This window comes from Pseudoliparis swirei, chromosome 18 (assembly GCF_029220125.1).
Source record: "Pseudoliparis swirei isolate HS2019 ecotype Mariana Trench chromosome 18, NWPU_hadal_v1, whole genome shotgun sequence".
Lineage (NCBI taxonomy): Eukaryota > Metazoa > Chordata > Actinopteri > Perciformes > Liparidae > Pseudoliparis > Pseudoliparis swirei.
This window is the reverse complement of record NC_079405.1, coordinates 7,947,447-7,972,004: the sequence shown is the minus strand read 5'-3', so window position 1 is coordinate 7,972,004 and position 24,558 is coordinate 7,947,447. Positions and strand designations below refer to the sequence as shown.

The 24,558-nt window shown below is 43.2% G+C and overlaps 1 protein-coding gene across 2 annotated transcripts; it reads right to left on the bottom strand.

Moving 5' to 3' along the window:
• Positions 1-1,501: 1,501 nt before the first annotated feature.
• LOC130208564 (proto-oncogene tyrosine-protein kinase Src-like) lies at positions 1,502-23,881 on the bottom strand. Of its 2 annotated transcripts, XM_056437759.1 has the most exons (13): positions 23,467-23,881; positions 13,426-13,695; positions 11,968-12,067; positions 10,884-10,901; positions 9,598-9,696; positions 9,280-9,383; positions 7,217-7,366; positions 6,977-7,132; positions 6,190-6,369; positions 5,252-5,328; positions 4,999-5,152; positions 4,660-4,791; positions 1,502-4,186 (listed from the first exon to the last, which is right to left on the bottom strand). In XM_056437759.1, exons 2-13 carry the CDS (start codon positions 13,685-13,687, stop codon positions 3,978-3,980), a joined length of 1,641 nt encoding a protein of 546 aa, XP_056293734.1. In that variant the 5' UTR covers positions 13,688-13,695; positions 23,467-23,881; the 3' UTR covers positions 1,502-3,977. The 2 variants fall into 2 exon arrangements, with proteins under 2 accessions (XP_056293734.1, XP_056293735.1); XM_056437760.1 differs by lacking the exon at positions 10,884-10,901.
• Positions 23,882-24,558: the final 677 nt, after the last annotated feature.

Here is a 24,558-nt window from a genome sequence, read left to right as displayed (position 1 = left end):
GGAAGAATCAGTGTACGGAACAGAGTGTACGATGATTGATGCGCTGTCACTGTAATGTATCACCTTGCAACAAAGGGCTTTGACACACCAGAGAAGAGGCAACCTGGACCATTAGCAGAGGGAAAAACACCACTATTACCCCGCTTCTCTCTGGGGTTGCCATGCTCCTGTCACTGTAATGAGATGAAAACAAATAGTAACTGTAGCCCTGTGTGTGTGTGTGTAAGCAGACATACTATATCCTTGTGTGTATCCGCAGTGCTGTGTTGTCTGGTATCGATAGCAGTCACTTAGAGAGTGTGAGTCAGTGTGTTTACTGTTTTCACAGATGGAGCTTTGACACTGTCTGGATAACTGAGATAAATGACTCGCACTCCGGCTCAGCAGATGGGAAAAACAACAGCCAGTTACACACACACACACACACAGACAGACAGACAGACAGACAGACAGACAGACAGACAGACACACACACACACACTTAGAAATTAAGTGCTTTATCGACTGATGTATTTTTGCTTCTCTTCACAGCGTGGAAGGAAAGAGTAGCTGCTCATCAGAGGGTCAACGTCAGGTGCTTATTGGCTGAACGTGGCCGCTGATTCAAGCCAATAAAAAGAGAGCTCATCTTTAATCAATTAACAGCTGCATTTGGCTTCAGGGGATTTTAAAGCATACGAGAGAGAAAATGTGAGCCAACGAGGTCTCCACGTACACTACAGCGTGTAAGAGAAGTCATCCATCATGCATCATGCCGTCTTTAAATGACCCCTGAAGGTTATTGTTGTTTAGTGGAGGCCAACCACAACAGGTGTGTTACAATCTGCTGCTGAGGCAGCTCCATGTGTCCTCCTGCTCCTTGTCCACTGGACGCCTCGATACTCCTGACAAACACTGCCCCCGTGTGGACAAAAACACACGAGGGAAGCCGGGGTCGACTGTCTCACACACCCTGTGACCCTGAAGCAGACCTTCAACCATATAGATGCAGTGGTGGATGAAGTACTCTGATATTTTGCTTGAGTAAAAGTAGAACTTATGACTGAAAAATGACACGCTCCATCTGCTTTCAGCGCTTCCACTTCAACAGATATAGTCTTGCTCTGGCACTAACTTCCACTTCCAGGTCAATTTATCGCCCAACCTTGGATTGATGTATCATCTCTTTTCTGAACTTCACTCTGCTTTTACACCCAATTCAACGCACTCAGTTTTTACACTCAACCGTAACTTCTTTTCGCATTTCAATTTCAAGAGTAAGATAAAATGCATCTTATTTCAGTTTCTTTGATTTTGTATTTTAACTGCTCGTGATAGGAACTCCCCCCCGCCGCAAGCAAATACATTTTGAGCTGATGCTGCCGTCACATGCTCACTTCTCTAAACGTTGGGCTTGTGCAGCATGCTCATCACTTCATTGAGGAGTAACTGAGTCACGCACAGGCAGCACACTATTTATACATACGTAGGTCAAAGGACAGCGCACACACACTTATCAAAACACGTTTGAAATATAATTTATTGCACATTTAAAGATCAACAGAAAGTGGCACAATACCCATTTAAATTCTCTTACATTGGAAACAAAAAGACAAAAATATGTTACAAAATGCTCACACCTTCTTCTTTATGATCCTTGATTTTGACTTTGCAGGAAGGCCAGACCGAAACTGCATAGATTCATAAAAACAAAACAAAAACAGACATTTCTTTTATATGGCACATAAACTCCAATTAGACCTTAATGTTACTCATTAGTCATGAGCCCATCAACTTCCACATTGTACCAGTTCAGTGCGTCAGAACAAAAAACGGGGATTTCCAGTTCCTTAAGAGGAAAGCACTGTTAAGATGTTCCCAGAAATATATATATATATATGTATACATATATACACATACATATACACATACACATATATATATAAATACATATATATATGTCAAGCCCAATTTTCAATTGTCTTTTTCAGAAATAATAAGTCCATTATTAAAAAAGAAAACATTCCTCAAGCCCCATTTACAGTAGCATGTTATTAAAATATGTTGGGACCAGGCGTGCGTCACTGTAAAAACCTCAGTGTGGAGATGCAATTAAAGAAAAATTATAAAAACAAATTACATGATAGTCACAGTCATTTGTTTAAGATACTATTTACATCTTTGACCTCATTGTTCACGTCGTATCACAACCCAATCGCCTTCAACGCCAGAATCGTCCACATCATTGATTAAATTAGCCGTCATGATGAATAATCAGCGCAATAATAACTGAATGGTTTTAGAGGGCACGGACCATCTCTTATTGCTGCACGGTTCATATTTTGTTAACCGTTTCATCATGTTTGACAACAATCTCTAACTGTATATCTACTGTTGCTGCATTGACTACTTCATAAACTAAACCACTGTGACATGTGTGACAGCCAACATAAATACCTGCCATCTGAAAGTGGCTTACATGATACAAAACCAACCCTAAGAGCTACAGTATGTACAGAATGACAGTGAGAACTGGCAGCAGTGGGTAAGATATATAGATATTAAAAAAAAAACTTAGAGGTTGATGGCACAAAAGTTCAGAAGTCAGTTTATGTTCCCGTCGCCTCACCTGAACCGTGAGTAAAGTAAACATACACATGTTGCTGTACAGTACAGCATAAATATTAAACCCAGCCAATGGTCAAGAGAAGAACGGCACACAAGCATGCTAACTGGTTTTAAAATCAACTCTCATAGTAAAGTCATAAGCACAGTTTTATTAGAGGTACCTGATCAAAGTGTTAGTTTCATTAGGGCCGCCTGATTGCATATATTTAAGGTCACAAATGCTGTGAAGTGAATGAAAACTGTTTGAATCTGTGATAAAAAGGTTTATCTGTGACGTTTACTGGGGAAATGGTGCAGAGTTTTCTTGTAAAATGTAAGTAAACAGTTGCCTGTTAAAGACCTACCCTCACCCTCTTGATGATAAAACATTATATACATGGGTTTCAGGAAAGCAATGTGATTTGCTTGACACTTTTACTCGGGATCTTTCCCCAGCTTGGTTCGAGTTGAATATTAAACAGTATTATGATTGGTTTCCATATCAGCTTCTTAGTAGGTCAGACATGTTTCAGGAAAGTTACCCCATGTGTGCCTCCACAACAGTGATGAATATCGTCAATGCAACGGTCCAGTGAAATCAAGGTAAAACAATGAGCATTCAAAACAATACTTCAGAATCATTTTTAATTGTCGAGATGGGATCCAGCTTGACAAGAGAGAGAAAGGCTTCAAATGTTAACTCAATCGACCGAACTTTCAGTGTCACAGAACCTGCCTGTTGAGTACATTTACCACGGAAACCTGTTGCCACTGAACAAAAACCGTCAACCACAGGACGCATATTGTCCAAGTGAAACATAAATAAAAGATGCAAAGTAGAGTTCCAGAGCCGATTTATTCGGACACACTTTGAAGAAGCAGCACTTGAGAAAACTGGAGGGAGATACTGAAAATAGAGAAAAGAGAGGCAGAAGGGAGATGAAAGGATGCTGAGAGAGAGAGAGACAGACTTTCCTTTGGCACCTGAGCCACAGTGGCAGTGCTCTTCTGTGGGCGGGGAAATGTACCAGACACGACTTCACCTTCTCTATTAGGCAAAAGCTTTATTCTTTTTCTCCTCGCTCCGTCTGTAGAGCCCGTCGCACCTCTCAAAAACACACAAATCAGAGCCGGAGTCTTCTCGTTCACAGCCTTGAACCTCACTTCGGCAAGGAGACCTTCAGTCAGCGGTGAGCGAGCGGGTTCTTCGGTAACAGTTTCTTTATGGCACATGATGGGACTTCTGCAGGTGTCTCGCTTGTTTGTTTTGTTTGCACAGAAGAATCTCAAGTTTCTCCCAGTTGAGTTTCACAGGCGCTCCTCTGAGGTCGGTTAGTGCAGGTCGTCCCCCCCCCCCCCCCCTTCAACGGGTTTCGGTTCAGTGTGTGGTTCTATAGGTTCTCCCCGGGCTGATACTGGGGTTCCGTGGAGGTGAAGTAGTCCTCTAGGAAGCCCTGCAGGTACTCAAACGTAGGCCTCTCTTCTGGGTCCTTCCTCCAGCAGGAGAGCATGAGCTCGTGCAAAGAGCCGGGGCACTCAGAGGGGCAGGGCATCCGGTAGCCGCGCTCCACCTGGTCCAGCACCTCGCGGTTCACCATACCTGCCGGGAGGAGCAGTCAAGTGTTTGGGAACAGACGGATATTTCTTCCTCAAAATAAAATCTGTCATTTGAATAAAGTAAATCGGTCAAATTAAGACTATTTTGCAAAACACCAACATGAAAGATACTTTTTGGGTTGTTTCAGAGCATTGTGGTTATTTAAATTCAAACAATATGAAATGATCGTTATTCTAGTAAATAATGATTAATCTAATAATTCATTCGTTGATGATTATTCTTGTTTGTTGTGTAAAATGTTAGAAAATAGTGAAACATGTCCATCACAAGATCGCAGAGGACACGACGACGTCTTCACGTAGCTAGTTTTGCCTCAGAAAATGACTTCAACAATTATTCAACCATCAAAAACGGTAGCCGATCACATTTCTGTTGATTGCCAAATCAATTAATTGAATAACTAATGAAAGAAGCGCTTGTTTGGATGGAGAATTGTTCAGGCGCCGAGTCGCTACCTGGGTAGGGGACTCTGCCTTTAGTCGCCAGCTCCGTGAGCAGCACGCCGAAGGACCAGACGTCCGACTTGATGGTGAAGCGACCGTACAGAGCCGCCTCTGGGGCCGTCCATTTGATTGGGAACTTAGCTCCTGAGGAACCATGGGAAATACAACAAATTAAAAAACAGTTATGCACGGGTAAAATTAAAAAGTACCATGTTGTCGAATAAAATACATTAGATTTTGGTGTGTGTATTCCCAATTCTTTTAATTATCACTCATCAGCAGTAAACACATCTGCACTTCCCTCTATAGATGAATATAAATGACAGAATGATGTGGAAAGAGGGGACTCACCCTGTCTCGCAGTGTACTCGTTGTCTTCAATGAGTCTTGCCAGACCAAAGTCGGCTACTTTACACACCAGGCCGTCTCCCACCAGGATGTTTGCAGCGCGCAGGTCTCTGTGGACGTAGTTCATCCTCTCCACGTAGGCCATGCCTGCGGCAATCTGGAGGAAGTGACGCAGAGAGGACAGGGATTTAATTAGAAATACAAATGGTGTCGTTTTTTTGTTGTGTGTGTGTAGCTGAAGCAAAACATATTTTACCTGAGAAGACATGTCTACTAGCTGAGGAAGACGAAGCATCTTTCCTGCATCTCCTTTAAGGAAGTCCAGTAAGCTGCCTGCGAGTGCAAGATTTAAAAAAAAATTAACAGTTGTAATGACAGAAGCACCAAATAAACTAGTTGTTTATTATAAGTGTAAACCTTAAGACACAAGCCATCATCAAGACCACAAGGCCCGAATCCGGCCCACCACGTCATTTTATGAGGCCCCTGACGGCTTGAAAGACATGTGATGACCTTTTCTTCAAGAAATTTAAGAAAAATATCCTATGCTTTTATTTTGAAGGTTTCAAATTAAATGGATTTATGTTATAATATTAGAGAAATGTTCTTATGTACAATATTTCTACACTCAAATAAACAATAATCAAATGGCAAGAGAGTTATTTAACAATATGTTCGGGTGTAGTTCATACAGTGTTTCAGTTACAACCGGCCCTTTAACCCTCCTGTTACCTTTATATTTACTGACATATTTTACCCTTGAGGTCAATATGACCCCAGCTATTAAAATCTCCAGAAAATTATTAGAATTAATATTGTTTTCCAAGTTTAAGTGTGAGGTACTTTATGTTTGTTTGTTGACTCCCGAAAGAACACCGACATTAAATATTTAATCGGGTCAAAATGACCCGAAGGCAACACAAGGGTTAAGAGGCCAGCCATGACGCTGATGTGGCCCACGGTGAAAATGAGTTTGACACCCCTGATCGAGATGCATTTGTAAGCAGTAGTATGCGTGTCATGTTAGAAATGATTGTATACTTGTCCCCATAAGAAACCTGGATTTCAGTACCAAAAATAATCCTTTTTGGATTGTATTACATTTTGAGAAACATAAACCAGCGTTCAGAAGCATTTTAGTTTCAGTGGCAGAATATGTTCGATCACCACTTGTCAGTCTGCCCCCTGTCTTACCTTGGCTCATGTATTCTGTCACAATGTAGATGGGCTCCTCAGACACAACAGCGTACAGCTGGACCAGCTTCTCGTGCCGGAGCTTCTTCATGACCTGTGCTTCCTGAAGAAAGGCCTCTGGCGACATGGTGCCGGGCTTCAGGGTCTTAATGGCTACCCGTGTTGTACCGTTCCACGTGCCTGGCAGAACAACAACATCCCTGTGTGACTTCTCTGATAAAAGCACAAGACTTTAAAAGGAACAGTTTGACATTTTGTGGAAGACACTTATCCTCTTTTCTTGCAGATGCGAAGATCAGTGCCACACTTACACGATACAATTAGATAGATGATATATACTTTATTATATTTATTAATATATATATATATATATAATTAGCAGCCTGTTAGCTAAGCACACATTGTGTTCAGCTCACTAATTCACACGTTAAATCTCATTTGTTTACTCCGTGTAAAAGCAAACACTTTGTCATTTATTGGGAGGTTATGAGCCAGACTGATCTTGGAGGAGCTGGAAGGGGAAATGTACTACCGTTGGAGCCAGGCTAGCGTTTACAGTATTTATGCTAAGCTAAGTAACTCCTAAATGTACGCTTAAATTGAACAGACAAAAATCACATCAATTATTTCATCCAACTCTATGCCAGAAAGCAAAAAGTGTGTCTTTCATAATGTCAAAACATTCTTTGGATGAGAAACAAATGAGCTAGAACAGCTTTTACCAGGATTAACGTAACCATTGCACGTACAATGAGCCAATGCATGACACAACCCGAGTCATCCTTACCCATCCAGACCTCTCCAAAGCAGCCCTGTCCCAGTTTAAGGTCGAGGCGGAGGGATTCTCGGGTGATCTCCCAGGCGTCCCTGGCCAGTCCCTGGGTCTGAGGTTTGGCCACAGGACACACGTCCGATAGAGCGTGGCACAGCCCATCAGAGTGCTCTGAGCGAGAGAGGAGAAGGCAGAGTGAGCAACACGGTGATGTGAAAGGTCAGCCGTCGTCGGAGGGAGGATGTGAGGACTCACTGCGGTAGTGGAAGACGAGCTGCTGAAGGCTGCTGAACTGCGTGCGGGAGGTGATGTAAAAACCTCCGCTATCCAGCTTCCTGATCTTGTAATGTTTAACGTTGAGGCCTTTGGTGTTGTCATAATCCAGCACCGACAGGCAGTATGCCCCTATGAACAAGACACACGACAGACAGAGACAGGTTGGAACAATAAGAACATGGTGTGTGTGTGTGTGTGTGTAAGTGTGTGTGTCTGTGTGACAGCTGCTATGTGGAGTTTCCTCGCAGCTGTGCTGGGAAAGTCCCTGAGGGCCCCAGAAATTCAACCAAGCCTTTTTTGTCCTTGCCCAGGGCCCATGTTTGATCTAAATCATGTTTGAGTAAAATAGTGATAATTATTGATTTCTTTTGTGCAGCCGCTTTTCAGCAAACAACTTATTGAGAGACAATTGCAAACCATTAAAACAATAAATGATCAGTTCAAAAAATTATAGAGAGACATACAATTTTTTAAAAGACCGTACAAGTGTGACAGGAATCAAACGAGTAAAAACGTGTTTTAAGAAGTGGTTAAAAACACTGAACAGACTTAACGACAACAACTTCACCTCAACAGGGAGATTATACATTTTAAATCAATTCTCTTTGATCTGGTGTTCACTCTTCATCCCTCAGTCAGAAGGAACATCGAGTGCAGTAAAGAGAAACTTCCACAAGAACTGAACTGGCAGTTTATGGATCCAAAGTGCCTGATCGTCACAATACTACTCCACCAGTTCAACTTTATTATTATAGTTTTATATCCTGTTTTTAATTGAAATGTGTACACAATTTCAGGCCTCCACACACCAACATCGATCTAATTTTATATTCATATCTCCACTCATTTCGGTCAGACAGGCACACACATGCTGACAAAAGCTGAGATGATGGTTTTCATCTCCCGCCGGATGCCATTCAAGCTTTTGTCAACATACAGTAGGAGCGCTGTGCATCTGCTCATCTGTGTCACACCATGAGCCTCACATGTGACACCCAGAGGCCTACACACCTCCTGCCAGAGATCCTCCTACTCGTCCCCCAAGTCTCCCCCTCTTCATGCCTCCCCTCACTCAATGTGTGCATGTTGGGAGAACAGAGACTTATAGCCAGGAGGATATACAGCACCCTCCTAGGTTGACCTAGTTCTGGCAAAATGATTCACCCCTATGCAGGCCCACTTCACTCCTCTGTGCGCTTATCCTCGGCCTCAGCCCCCAAAGAGCCTACTGACGTGACCAGGGCGACCGACTTCAGAGAAAGATGCAAACCTCCAAGGAACAAAGATGCGGCGCCATAAGCCTGCGAGACAGTTAACAAATAACTTAATTACGAGGTTCTGTCTCTTTTAAATTGAGTCGCTAAAGATCTCGTTATTTCCAAGTAAGATCACGTCTTTTCTGTGAAGTAAACTCCACGGACCGAGAAAGTTTCATCACGTCCCATTTGAGATTTTTTTTTAATTAGATTTTTGCATTTCCTGTCTGTTGTTAGATCTCAATCTCTAAAAAGGTGTGTTTGTCTTTAAAAGCGGCTGCAAAAAGATTTTCATACATCTAACCATTTATCTCAAATACACAATCTCATAGCTGCACTTTTAAATTTCTTGACACAATTGTTTTTTGTCTCGAGTAATATGGTATATGTGCAGGACGGGCTGCGACCAATGATTATTAATTTCATTACAAGTTCATCTTCCAATTACTCCCACAATAAATCTATGAAAAGTTCAGTGTGTAAAATGTCATAAACCACCTGTGAAATATTCCTAAAGCGCAGGTTGACAGATTCAAACTAGTTATGTAAAATAACTACATTAACATTTGAGAATTCTTTATCGACTAATTGATTGGTAGAGTAATCCCGTCAGGCCTCGAGGCAATACAGCCTGAAATGGGTAATATTATGCATTTGAAAATAACATCATGGTGAAGTTGATCTGCTTTACATTGCTTTAGAGAAATACAGATTTAACGTCATAATAAGCAGACACAGAGTAAAGCAGAGGAGCTAATAATGAGAATGAAGCGTCTGCTCTCTCACCTTTAGTGGTCTCGCTCTCCCTCACCAAGAAGGTTCCTCGTCTGTTCTGCAAGTTCAACAGGAGCCTCTCGGAGTCGCGCCGAGTGATCTTCCCAAAATACCACCTGCCAAAGTGAGCCGCGGAGAGAAGGATCAGAAAGAAGCTACAACCGCATACGTTTCGACTGGAAATACAGAGGACCGTTCTGGATGGTACATTGAGAATATTCTCTCAATACACTTTAAATTAGCTTGAGGAAGTAGATATAGCAGAGAATAAAGCTGCATCTAGGCTTTGAACTTAAAGGAACTGAGTGAAACAAGGAGAGGATCATTTACTCTTCTGCTTGGATGGAGTCTGACGGAGCCACATAGTTACTGGGGATGTAACCGCTCCCTCCTGTCGTCAGGGAGCGAGCGAGCCACCAGTCCCCTTCTCTGTGAAAGAGAGAGAGAGAGAGTTAACAATAAGCAGGACACTTGCAAACAATAATAATAACCGTGTTGGTCTGGATTTAAAATATATATACAGTGGGTACGGAGAGTATTCAGACCCCTTTAAAATGTTCACTCTTTGTTTCATTTCAGCCATTTGCTAAAATCAAAATTCTTATGACCATGTGATATTTCAGTTTTTTTTTATTTTTATAAATTTGCAAAAATGTCCACATTTCTTTTTTTTCTGTCAAGATGGGGTGCTGACTGAGTGTACATTAATGAGAAATAAAATGAACTTGTTTTGATTTTAGCAAATGGCTGCAATGAAACAGAGTGAAACATGTAAAGGGGTCTGAATACTTTCCATACCCACTGTATATTTGTGTCAACATATGTCATGAAAAGCCAAAACCAACAATGCAACCCGCCTGTGGCTCTCAGCTCAAAGCCCATTGGTTCCCACTGAGGATGTGTTGTTCTTAAGCACATTTCACAGTCGTGAGACTCATTTAAGATATGGATGAATATATTCCGTTTGCTCGAGCGTATGGCCCAAGGAAGGTGGGATGGACTCAAAATAAACTACCGTGCCCACATTTGTCATAATAAAAAGGAACATGCTTATTTATGGATATTGGATAACTTGTGTTTTGGTCTTTTCATGAGATGTGTTGCCAATTAGTAAAAAGATGGCTCCCACCACCACCCATTACATATTACAGTATCTGCAGCACAGGGTGCTTCGGATTGTGCCTTCTTAAATAAGAAAGTCTACTTCTAAAAACGTCCACATTGTTTGACTGACCACCCATGATGTGATTTACAAAGCACAGAAAGTATTATAAACTCAAAATATTGAGTTTAAAATAAAATGACACATCTCAACCCACACACAGAAAGTGAAGACAAATAAAATTGAGAGGAAATAGAACGACGAAGCGACTTTTTGTTCAAGTGCAGTCCCTCGGTCTACACTTTAAAACCTTGTACTTGTTTCTTTAAATAAAGAGACGTGCGATATGTAACCTACCAGCCGAGTTAGAGGACCAAATCATCTCTAACATTTACTAATTAATTGCAGTTACGCTGCGAGCTTGACCACACAACTCCACGCTGCAGCAAAGGGACCGTGAACAAAAGGTTGCGTGAGATTTTCATTTTTGGTTATTGCATTAAGTATTACTGACCTGAAGCTGTACTTTTTCCTAAGAGGAATCATGAAGCATGAGAGAAAGAGAGAGGGAGAGACAACAGACACAGCAGACGCATCAAAACCACAGCAAGGCAAGCAGCACAGACAGGCAGCAGAGGACGACACAGCGGGGTCGACACAGTTAAACACGTCTAAAAGTTCTACTTTGTCACAGTTTTAATAGATCTAGGAGGAGAGGGATGCAGAAATATCTCCACATTTATTATCCATAAATGATCACTTCCAGATATAGTGTCGGATTTCTGGGGTTTGCTTTGTCATCTCACTTCTTATTGCATTAAAACTCCCATGCACAAAATACTTTTTTCGTAAACTCGATATTCAAACTGTAATAATAATGTTAAGTGTGAATGAATTCTATTTCTCAGCCCAACTATGTAGTTCGTTTAAATCACTAATCAAAACCCACCTGTTCAAAACTGCTTTTAATGTGTGATTGTGTGCTCTGAAAGTTCTTATTTGCTTTTATCGTTTTTTTATTTTTAATGCATAGCTTTTAGGATTTTTTAAATTATGTGTTGTAAAGCGTCTTTGAGAATTATGAAAAGCGCTATAGAAATGCTATGTATTATTATTATTATTATTAGTGCCGGACTAGAGCAGAACAGCAGACCAGACAGGAAATTATGGAAAGAGCTCAGCAGGAAGAGAAAATATTGTTCCGATTCTAAACCCCTGCGGAGGAGTTCTGCTCCAGTTCCTTTTTAAATACACACAACAAGATGTGCCCGATGTCCAACAGGTAAAACGCAGGTTATTGAGGTGTTAGGAAAGACGTGCAGGCGTAGCGACCAAGCTCTCTACAAAAGGGTCTTAAAAAACGAGGACGACTAGAGGGAGTGGAAGGGGAACAGGATGCATTAGTAACGCTGCGTTCTGCTCGGTTTCAGTCAACAGATGGAGAGGATCACACTCGGCTGTCTGGATCGCGCCGCAGTCACCAGCTCCGACTTTGTTCATTCATTTACACATTTTTAGTTCACACTCACGTCTACAAATTGGTTCGTTTGGGGAGAGAGAGAGAGAGAGAGAGAGAGTGTGAGGCGGTTGATTCTTACGTGTTGTTGACAATCTGCAGCCTGTCCCCTTTCCTGAAGGTCAGATCCGACGCTGTCCGGGACTCGTAGTCGTACAGCGCCACAAATGTAGTGACACCTCCTGCAAGAAAGTACACGCACAGAAATACACATTTAGGGAAGAATGTCATTCAAAAGACCAACAAAAAAAAAGGTACTTCCCGCTTAGAACCGTTCCCATAACCTTAATCCAATCACACAGATTTTGCTCTATCCACTGTACAGCTGGTATATTTTGCCTCCGCTCTGTAGCGGCATGATGAAACTTATTTACCCCGGCTTAATGAGAAATATCGACATTCAGATTGCTTGCGGCCGATCGGCCGTGAAGGGCGCCGTGTTCTGTGTATCTTCCGAGCCCTTCCTATTTAATGAACTTGTGATCTAAACCGGGGAGCTCTCCAGCCAATCATCGATTGGAGGAGGAGGCGGCCAGCAGACACACCAGCGGCCCTCCTCTCTCCGGATGGAGCAACATTAACCATCTGGCTCGTCTAGACACATCACAGCTTCATGTCACGTCAAATCTGGACAGTTTGGCACGTCGGGCTTCAAAGACAAAGTAAATGTTTGAAGCCGATGGTGGGAATAGGACAATGCTTTTTTTTCTGGGGACATTTGACTCACTGTGAATCATTCTTTAAAGTATTCTTCTCGGGACTTTTGTGATCTCCAACCGAGTTGAGTCAGAGCTCTCATCCGATTGTATTCAGTCTGCTTCCATTCACAACTTTATTCACACAAGAATTAACATTCCCTAGTCGTTGGGCATGCAGCATTACTTTGCACTTTTACCATTACTTGTATATGCATTGATTAGCTTTCTTGTCATGTGTTTGATGAGAAGATCAATCCCACTCTCATATCTGTCTGTAAGAAGCTGGAGCCAGGAACCAGCACAAAGGACTGGGAACAGCAGCCACCTCTAACGCTCACTAATTACACAGGAGATAATTATGTGCAGGACTACTTCTTGGCCGGGCACGGTGACTTCCTGGAGTCTCGTCACGGTTCCAGGTAACCGGCGGAGATCCAGTGAAGTTACTGCAGCTCATAAATAGCCTGTAGTAACCGCATCTTGCCATTTTAAAACTTTAATTTTGTATGAATGAGAAATAAATGTTTTGGTTTGTAAGCTTAAGGAGGTGCTGGTAAGCTGAGTCAGGCTAGCTGAGCTAAGCTAAGCTAACCAGTGGCTGGATGCAGCATATCACATGACCCGACAGTGGTATTGATCTTCTCATCTATTTCTGGGCACAGAGGCAAATAACCCCCCCCCTCCCTCCCATCACATTCTTTTCTTTGCAACACTGTTGGCAAAATGACAATAACTTTCAAGAAAACTCACTTAGTAGCATCTTGCAAAGTGAAGTGAACGCGATCCCTGAATATGTTTAGTAATATTTGCACAACTCACACCCGTCTCAAGAGGTCACCTACCTCTATGGGGCGAGGTGATGGTGCCCGTGTGGTCCACCCCTCCGAACAGAGCCAGCTCAGGAGTGTTTGTCGGGGCGAGCTGGTGGTGCCCTTGGTGCCCACGCCTGCCCGTCCCGACGGCGGGGCTCCTGTTGGGCGTTTGAGTCTGCTGGGCCGGGCTCAGGTGGTGGAAGTGGCCGCTGTCGGAGCCGGTGCCGATGGTGCCGTCCAGGCTCATGGAGCGCTGGCCCGGCTCCTTGGGCTTGCTCTTGCCCGCCCCCATATGCAGACCTGGGAGAGCCAATGATGAGTAAGTATGCGGCACTTTAAGTCCAAACATTATTTTGTTTCAAAAGAATAATGTCTTGTTATATGCCAAACAGCACACAAAAGATTCATCAATCAGTAGATCCACAGAACAAAAATGATCATTTTATTTTATCTGGTTTCACCTTGTCCATTGTGCCGCTTTTCTCTTTCACAAACACTGTAAACTAAATATGTTGGCAACAAACTGGAGTAGTTTGCCTTTTTTGTGTGCAATTGTCAGCATTTTACAGAATGAACAATTCATTGATTAATCATAAAGGCAGCTGTCTGATGCCAAATATACGTTTCAAAAGCTATTTCTGTAAATTTGATAGTGATACATTTGATACTGAATCGATTTCCTCTCGCAAAATGTGGATCTATATCTTGAGAAAACTCTGCCATCATAAACGTCGGTGAATTTTCATCCTGGCAGCAGTAACATGACTCAGAGGAGGGCGTATGGATGTCAGGTAACTTTCAAACTTTAGTAATATTGGAATCAAGACGCATGCTTTTCCATGGAGGAAACATTATGGTGAACCAACGACAACAGTGTGGATGACATTGAAGTGGAACATTTGAGAAGAAAAGCTGTAAACACATTTAAAGCCCGTCCTGACGTAAGATGCTGTGAAGTGAAAAGAAACAAAAAAACATTCAAACCGTTCTCAAACAAAACAATATCCTCACTGCAGTGGGCACGCTCTAAACGTCACATTGAGTATCCTTGGAGCCACTTCTGTTAGGTTCCGTTTAGCAAGCAAATACTCAGAGAACAGGACACCTTCAAACAGCCAACACACACACACACACATTTAAGGTCATCCCTATCTGTTGATTCAGTCTGTTCAGAATCAATATGCATCTACAGAGGAAATAAAACAAACTAAGAGTAGTGGGCTATAATGAGCAAGGACAGAAAGAGTTTCACCTCCTGCAGGTAATTAGAACGCAGCTCCCCCCCCCCCCCCACTCCTCACAATTCAGTTTATCTTATATAGCCCAATATCACAGGCTTTACAATCTGTAGACATACGACATCCTTGACCTTTGACCTCACATCTGATCAGGAAAATCTCCCAAGAAAAAAAGAAAAAAAACTTCCACGGGGGAAAAAAAGGGAAGAACCCTTCAGGAGAGCAACAGAGGAGGATTCCTCTCCAGGAAGGACAGAACAATAGATGTCATGTGTACAGAAGGAATCATTACAGAGTTACATAAACACATTCAATGAATATGATATGTACACTACCGTTCAAAAGTTTGGGATCACTTAGAAATGTCCTTATTTTTCAAAGAAAAGCATTGTTTTTTTCAATGAAGATAACATTAAATCAATCAGAAATACACACTATACTTTGTTAATGTGGTAAATGACTATTCTAGGTGGAAACGTCTGGTTTCTAATGAAATATCTCCATAGGTGTATAGAGGCCCATTTCCATCAACTATCACTCCAGTGTTCTAATGGTACATTGTGTTTGCTAATCGCCTTAGAAGACTAATGGATGATTAGAAAACCCTTGAAAACCCTTGTGCAATTATGTTAGCACAGCTGAAAACAGTTATGCTGGAGATATAAGCTATACAACTGGCCTTCCTTTGAGCTAGTTGATTATCTGGAGCATCACATTTGTGGGTTCGATAAGACTCTCAAAATGGCCAGAAAAAGAACTTTCATGTGAAATTCGCCAGTCTATTCTTGTTCTTAGAAATGAAGGCTATTCCATGCGAGAAATTGCAAAGAAACTGAAAATTTCCTACAGCGGTGTGTACTACTCCCTTCAGAGAACAGCACAAACAGGCTCTAACCAGAGCAGAAAGAGAAGTGGGAGGCCCCGGTGCACAACTCGGCAAGAAGACAAGTACATTAGAGTCTCTAGTTTGAGAAATAGACGCCTCACAGGTCCTCAACTGGCAGCTTCTTTAAATGGTACCCGAAAACGCCAGTGTCAACGTCGACAGTGAAGAGGCGACTCGGGATGCTGGCCTTCTAGGCAGAGTGGCAAAGAAAAGCCATATCTGAGACTGGCCAATAAAAGAAAAGATTGGTATGGGCAAAAGAACACAGGCATTGGACAGAGGAAGATTGGAAAAGGTGTTATGGACAGATGAATCCAAGTTTGAGGTGTTTGGATCACACAGAAGAACATTTGTGAGGCAGAACAGGTGAAAAGATGCTGGAAGAGTGCCTGACACCATCTGTCAAGCATGGTGGAGGTCATGTGATGGTCTGGGGCTGCTTTGGTGCTGGTAAAGTGGGAGATTTATACCAGGTAAAAGGGATTTTAAATAAGGAAGGCTATCACTCCATTTTGCAACGCCATGCCATACCCTGTGGGAAGCGCTTGATTGGAGCCAATTTCCTCCGCCAACAGGACAATGACCCAAAGCACACCTCCAAATTGTGCAAGAACTATTTAGGGAAGAAGCAGGCAGCTGGTCTGCTGTCTGTAATGGAGTGGCCAGCACAGTCACCAGATCTCAACCCCATTGAGCTGTTGTGGGAGCAGCTTGACCGTATGGTCCGCAAGAAGTGCCCATCAAGCCAATCCAACTTGTGGCAGGTGCTTCAGGAAGCTTGGGGTGACATTTCAACAGATTACCTCAACAAATTAACAGCTAGAATGCCAAAGGTCTGCAATGCTGTAATTGCTGCAAAAGGAGCATTCTTTGACGAAAGCAAAGTTTGAAGAAAAAAATTAATACTTCAAATATTAATCATTATTTCTAACCTTGTCAATGTCTTGACTATACAGGACTGTCTCAGAAAATTAGAATATTGTGATAAAGTTCTTTATTTTCTGTAATGCAATTAAAAAAACAAAAATGTCATGCATTCTGGATTCATTACAAATCAACTGAAATATTGCAAGCCTTTTATTCTTTTAATATTGCTGATTATGGCTTACAGCTTAAGAAAACTCAAATATCCTATCTCTAAATATTAGAATATCATGAAAAAGTATACTAGTAGGGTATTAAACAAATCACTTGAATCGTCTAATTAACTCGAAACACCTGGAAACACATTTTCAAATGTTTGATTTTGTTTTGCTGTTATAAATCTTTTTTTTAACTTGGTCTGAGGAAATATTCAAATTTTATGAGATAGGATTTTAGAGTTTTCTTAAGCTGTAAGCCATAATCAGCAATATTAAAAGAATAAAAGGCTTGCAATATTTCAGTTGATTTGTAATGAATCCAGAATGCATGACATTTGTTTTTTAATTGCATTACAGAAAATAAATAACTTTATCACAATATTCTAATTTTCTGAGACAGTCCTGTATATTCTATACATTTTGCAACTCATTTGATAAATAAAAGTGTGAGTTTTCATGGAAAACACGAAATTGTCTGGGTGATCCCAAACTTTTGAACGGTAGTGTATGAATAGTTCGTAGTAGGCATGGACCACGATCCAGAACTCCACAATCCATGAGACAGGAGGAGGAGGAGAGGACATCCACATCCACTGTGGCCCCGATAAAAGCAACAAAAATCATCATGACTCCTGATAAAGACAAAAACATGCTCAGACAGTCGAGTGTGCGCCCACACAAAGTTGTATAGCCGCGTCCAAACACCACGTCCGCCCCTCGAGGCGTTCGCAGGGTGATTCACTGCGAGACCGGCTATTTCAGGCCGGCTGAAACGGAGACAGTCATACACACATGAAACAGCCCTGTTCCTTTGTGAATAGAGGCCCCTCTCGGACCCACACTGAGTCGATGCTCCCTGTGTGTGTGTGTGTGTGTGTGTGTGTGTGAGCAGCTGTTCCTTGGTCCTCTGGGAAACGAGGATCTATCGCACACCAACGCCCGACCACGGCTCACATCCTTTTTTTTTTTTGCCGACAAGTGCATGAAGCCGTGTGAGTGTGTACCAGCACAGAGACTGACAGGCCGGACAGAGACGGTTATTAACAGACAAGGAGGAAGGAGCTGGCAGTGTGTGAAAAGAATGTGTAGGTGGTTGTTGTGTACATGGACAGCTGAGGCGTAGTGGGTGTTTTAAGTGTAACGTGCACATGTAACATAATTACACAGGTACCGGGGATCTCAACAGATATGGACGGGCCTCACTGTGGAGATGTGTGGGCGCGTGAGCCGTCAAGTGTGTGCGCGCCATGCAGCGGGGAGGCTTGCAGGCTTTGATTCAACTCCTGCAAGGATGTAATCTGGCGCACTGGGGGGGGGGGGGTTAACGTATCCCATGGTGCCACACTGAGTCACACACAAAGATGGGTCCATAGGCCTGCAGAAGGACAGGTCTGTGTGAATTGTGCGAAGAATAAACCGCTCGATAGATGTATATATATATATATATATATATATAGCCAACTGCTCTGGATATCAGTCCTAAAACATTTCCGGCCTAAAACATCAACGAGCTCACCGAGGATCAGAAACGAGCAGAAGTACAAAACCCTTGAATTTTCGACAGAATGATGAAGGCCGACGATGGAGTCAAAACATGCACACCATTGGGGTCCTCCGATCTACGCAACAACGACTGAGAGATGATCCTCTTGTCAAATTGGTATCGCTTTGTATTTTAAGATGGAAAAGTCACCCGACGGGCAGCAGTAAAGAAACTCAAGCGGTCCAGCGTGGCGGGCTTCATCGCCGCCATCGAAGTGTCGCTCACTCGTCGACGTACGGTTATGTCTTTAAGTAGCACTTTAACGGATGCATTTTCTTACGTTCGTTTGCCGTCGAGAAGGCAACCTGAAAAGGTCGCACAAAAACAAACGATTGGTTGACGCATGGTGAATAAAGATTAAAGCCAGTTGAAGTTGTTGGCTTCATGTCACTGGCTTCCATTGAAAGTGACCAGCAGCCTGTTGCTGTGTCACTCATGGTGAGAACGCAGCTTCAGCGTCTTCCAGAAGGTTTCTCAAGCTCTCATCAAAAGCTCTGAAGCTCGAGCACCTGAACTACAGCGTGGCAAAGATTAGAGGCAGTAAAACACCGCAACTGACCGAAGAGTTTTGTCTGGAAGTTTTTTCCGACGGGTCGTTACGTTGATGTAAAACAATAGTGTGATGCTCCTGTTGATCCGACACAAGGAGGTCAGAGCCACTAGAGAGTTAAACTCAATGAGCTGATGCGGGGGAGTCAATATCTCAAAACGAAAATTTCTCTAAATTGATGGAAGTTCTACAAAGTTAAAGTTTGTAGTCGGCACACCTGATATCAAAGAGTTGACATTTGATTCGGAAAACTGACTAATAATCATGAAGATTGAGCACACACACCGATAAAGGGAGGTCGTGGTCCTCATCAGCACTGCAAACGTATCCCGGTGGAGCGATGGCAGAAGCCACGTTGCTTGTCCCCTGGTTTTCTCCAGGACGCTGCAAACACCAGAGTGCCCTTGAAAGCCTCACAGACCTGTGTATGTAAACACAAGAGCCGGCACTGTAGCTGAACCTTTAATAGTCAGGAGTGCCCTAACATCAAAAAGGTGCCGACACGTGCCGACTTCCAACATCGTGATTTAACACGGAGGAGGGAAGATGACGGAGAGGCAAAAGTATATTCTACAATAGGACAAAACATGAAGAGAAATAAATAATACGACAAAAGATTAAGAGGAATTGGAAATGAGGAGAGATTTCCATCCTCTGTGAGCTTTTCCATCCAACAGGAGCACAGAGGAATGTGGGAGAACCACATTGCTCCGACATGAAGAGGCACCTGAGCAATGGGAGGGCTGGATGGAAGCAAGGAGGGAGATGAGATTGAGGAGGCGGGGTTATTCCAAAACAATCACTTGTCGCCTTGCACCTGGCTTTACACGATCACCATAATAATCCCAAACACTTTTCTGATATAAAAAATATTGTTCCTATTGTGTAAATGTGTTTATTTCCTCTTGATTTAAAGCAGTAGAAGCTGCCTCTCCGGTATGAATGTGCTGTAGTTACACAAACATGTGGTTTAATTGAGACAATAAACGCATCGACCTGTGTGAACAAAGTTGAGCCTGGCTGTGTTTGTAGGAATGGAGAGATTAGAGAGATTAGATGTGAATCACTGCAAATAGAAGCTTCCTTCAAAAAGCTGAGGGGTATTTACCTGGGAACAATGATTGAGTTCAAAAGCACTTCATTTTCTGCACGACGTACATCACCAGCCTCTCTCTCTCTCTCTCTCTGTCTCTATCTGTGTCTCTCTCTCTATGTGTTGACCGAATCTCTCAAAATCTATACCAAAAGAAGAAAAAAAAACCTGTGTCTGCACAGACTGAATAATGAATGGAAAGTGCGAGCGCCTCGATGCCGACAACGTATCAAAGTCAATAAAGCAGGCCGGTCCAGTAAGTCACATCACATTAGGGCTGACACCGACAGTATTTTCATTATGAAAGCCCACCGGGAACTCACCGCTGTCATTTCAAACCGGACTCTTTGATTAAAAAGGTTCACAAGTCATTTTTTGTGTACATTGAAACCGTTTTTTTTTGGTTCATGTAATATTGTTTCTCCCGTACTTAGTGGTCTCCAAGAGATTGTACGTGTACAAATATCTCACGGCTCACTGACGATGAATCCTACCGACTGAAGTAACTACTAATAACTAACGGATGTATCGTCATACAATTTGGTTCAGGCGGTCAAGTCCACCCTCAGGATGAATTATAAGAACTTTAGCGACCCATCTGACTTTTTAAATCAACTTTTAAATTGCCCAATACTTTGTTCATGAGCAGATATTACAAAACTGATATCATCGTCAGCTGCACCGTGTCTACCGCTGCGGCAGCTCTCAAACATCGTCAGGGGCTAAACTACGGCTGGTGATCATTTGAGTTTGCTAACATTGACATGCGTCTCCTCTAGCAGCCGCACAAAGCAGAGTTGCTCTTTACCCATAAAGTCCCTCCTCCAGAGCTTCACAAGGAAGCATTGTATTCATAAAATGAATGAATGTGGTCCCGAAATGAGTAATTTTGGATGAACAATCAAGGTTAGACTAACTCGGACTGCCGAGGCCTCGTGTTGGCTCGAGATAAACACGAGGCCTAGATAAACTAAAAGGGGAGACTGTGGATGTCGTCTCCTACATTGAAGGAACGTCTTCACAGCCATTACGGACAGGAGGGACCAACGGTTAACGTTAACCTGCGAGGGCTAACTGCATCAACGCGTGTGAATCCCTCTCGAATCCTTGCCCTTCATGACACAATGCCTTTACTCCAGGGCTGCCAATCATCTGTTGAATTATGTGCACATTGGACTCTTGTGGAGAAACCTAACCTGGTTTCTCATGTCAAATTGAATCATCCCCGAGCCGGATGCTCAAGTTCCACACCGTCAACGCAAGTGATTTGTTCGAGGAGATAATGTTTTTCAAGGAGCTGCGTTTCAGAACAACTGATATATTTGATCTTGCGAAGGTTTCCAAGCGCACAAAATAATTTAACTCTCTCTTTTCCTCCGTCTAATCAGCGTTCGTGTCCCTCCATCTGAAGCCGAGCACGCGAAGCTGCGCGTTTCTGGTCGGGCCCGCTTGTGCCCATTTGGCCGCGACAAACCTCACTGAGTCGCAACAGACGGTAGCAGTTGCCACTGCGCTGCAGAGAGCTGGAGGAGCTCGAGCCAACGTTTCAGTCCAATGGGAAAATTACAGTTTGCCCTGGGGAGGAGCAGCTAGGGGAGGGAGGAGGAGGAGGGGGGATGGAGGGGGGGGGATGCAATGATGGTTCCTCAAGATCAAAACAAGCGGAAATGAGCATATCAGCGTTAATGTGTCCTGTCCTGCTACATGCTGGCCGATAACCTGACGCAGTTCAGTCCACAAACATAATACACAGATTATCTATATATAGCCGGAGCGAGAGAGCGGGCAGCCAACGAAGTCACGTAACTATCACGGCCCATTACAGGACCCGGGATGCCTCCGTCAGATATTCTCTTTTATTCCCCCCCCCCCCAAAAAGAAATAATGTCCACGTCTAGATGTGCCATCCTATCTCCTTTTCTTAACAAACACACAGAGGAGAGTAAAAAGAGGGGAGGAGAATTATGCCACTCAGCGGGTAAAAATAAATAAATAAAGAAGAAACTAAACACTTCCGTTTTCTATCCCTCTTCAACGAGAGGCTCTGGCTGCATGTGATGCCGGATGTGAGGAGTCACTTCTACTGCAAGGCTGACTCTGGTACAGCGGTGCCACGCTTTAACAGGTCATTAACTTTACAAGTACATTATATTCATTAGCGACTGTAATCTCAGAAGTGATGTACCGACAGCCCTTGATGGATATTAAAAAGAAACTCAGGCTAATAATAATAATAATTGCCCTTTACAGAATGTAGATATTTGTTTCATATGTTCATGAGCCTGCTTGACATTTAATCAATTAGTCTTAGTTGATCAAATAAGCAATAAGCCAAATAAATTCAGCTCCTCATGGGAACATGTTATGCTTTCTTTTGTCTTTTGTGACGTCAAATCTGTTTGTTTTGAATTGTTGACCAGACAAAACAAGACATAGTATAGATTAATCTTGGACTTTGGAAATATGTTTTTAAATAAACTAAAATGAAAAGCCAAAAGATGAATCAAGAAAACACAGTTGATTAAATCAATAATGTAAATAAATCAATAAATAAATACTCTTCAGTAAACAGATCAACAAGTCATTGCAGCCGACATCACCGTCTCACTGCCATGCCAGAGGGAACCTGATGTATTTTTGACACATTGTACGTGTCCTCCTCTTATGAAAATAGTTTTTTGAGAGAAATTCTTTCAACAATCCAATCTGGTGTTATTTCTCAATCCACAGCACCCTCGTGTTCTTCAGAGGAGGACATCATATCACAGCATCTCCTAAATGTTGACCATTTCTGTTGATGAGTTTCAACAGAAAAGGTTGTTGTTCTCCTTTTCTAAACAAACCTGAATTCACTGCCTTGTGGAAATGGGCTGGAACGTGTCCAATAGCCCCACAATAGACTGTAAATAGATTAGCCACATAATTAAAATTCTATTTCCACGGGATTAAAACACCAGTTGTCATCAAAGCTGCTTTCAGGGAAGAAACAAGGGGTGGGGTAGGAGCTGCCTACAGGAGTGGCAGCTGTCAAAAATGATAATGTTTTTGCTGTGGTGAGGGAATTACAACCAAAAAATGAATTCATTGAATTATAAAACAACGTTAACAATCCGTGTTCACCAATCGGATCCACATTAGCCACGTAAACGGGGGATTTGTGAATGAAAACCGGGAGAGAAGACGACACACTGCTGTCTGCTGTGGTCGGCTCCAGCTCACAAACACACACAGCGCGCATATGCGGCCTGATGAATCAAAACAGGTGCTGGTACAGCTCCATTTTGAATTTCGATGGATTGTTGACTTGTTTTCTGCACGTATAGTCGGTCTACTGCGTCTCCTCGTGAGCGCGTTTTTTGTCGCGAGGAAGTCCGAAATAAAGACATTTACGCACACGGTGCGCATTTTGTCTATAGGAAGGGGGGGGGGGTATCGTCAACAACGGAGCCCTGGCACACACTGAGTGGCACTGACCAAAATGTGTAAGCAGCAATGACTTGAATGGCCTGTAAAACAATGAAATACGAGTCAGTGTGAGAGAAGGGCATCAGACAGCCGAGTGGAAAACATCCGCGAGGGAGCATGAGCAACAAACCCGAACCCCTGGATGTAATGCCGACATAAATGTCTTTTTATTATTATTTAATATCACAACACCACGAGATCTTAATTAACTCACCTTTGATGCGTCTGTAGATGCAGCCGCTCTCTCCCCCCTATACAAAAAATAAATAAAAAATCAAATACGCGCAGAGGGGAACGGAGTTAAATCCCGATGGCTGTCCTCATTAGAGAAATAATGGAAGCGGATGGCCAGTTGCGGTTGGAAACCTCGAGCCGCCCACGAACCCCATTTAGCGAATCTCGTCAGAGCGGCATGAAGGGGAGGTCATGACGGGGACTGGCAGCGGGAGCAGAGGGCACAGCTGCCGGGGCGGCTGCGGTGGTTGGGCCGAGGGACCAACACACCGCGGTGCTCTACGGTGGAGTAGCCCGCTTCGCTGGGGAGACTCGACCGCGCGGTGGATTCATGCGCGGACGCAGGAGCGCTGTGCGGAAGACATGCCTCGCATGTGTGGTGGTGGTGGGGGGAGTGTGTGTGTGTGTGTGTGTGGGGGGGGGGGGGGGGGGGGGGCACGGGATAGCGCATCACCGACGAAACACGAGAGCGCACAAATATGATGAGTCTGGATTTTACGCTTTGTACGCATGCGACGGCGCAGTCCGTAAGATTCACGTCGTCTTGCGTAAACTCGACAGTGGCATTCCCCGAGGCGTTGGCAGCACGGCTTTTGTTTAAAACAATTTAAAATAATAATAACGCCTCGAGTGACCTTTTTTTTTGTGGAAGGAAAGTTGTTCCAATAACATGACGACATGACGTCCTCCAATCACACGTCCAATACCAAAGTAGATGAATGTGCCGACCGGCAGAACAGGTTGCTCAACGACTCAACTTTCGGCCAGTGCAATGATGTTATTCTAATCATATATTATTGATATAATTTAAGGCCCATATCTCAATTTGAGAGTTTAAAAATGAAACAACTCCATGGCCGTCACCCGTGGGTTTCCCCCCAAAAGCACCAGAGATTCAAAGCCAATACCGGGATATTTGACAACATACTTTATTTTCCAGCAGACCGAACGACGGCACCTCTGCTCACTCTCTCCACTCCCAACTGCTCCCTTTATGTGAGCAGCAACTGCTGCTGACTGATTGCCAATCAGCTGGTTGATTACCAACCAGCCAGCTGCTGACTCCACCCCC

What these genes read in the sequence shown, in the direction of transcription:
- LOC130208564 (XM_056437759.1), bottom strand. Translation starts at nt 13,687, where the DNA reads ATGGGGGCGGGCAAGAGCAAGCCCAAGGAGCCGGGCCAGCGCTCCATG. An exon ending in GGAGAGCGAGACCACTAAAG is followed by an intron (nt 7,367 to 9,279) that starts GTGAGAGAGCAG and finishes TCTTGTTCATAG; the next exon opens with GGGCATACTGCCTGTCGGTG. An exon ending in CTTTGGAGAGGTCTGGATGG is followed by an intron (nt 6,370 to 6,976) that starts GTAAGGATGACT and finishes TTGTTCTGCCAG; the next exon opens with GCACGTGGAACGGTACAACA.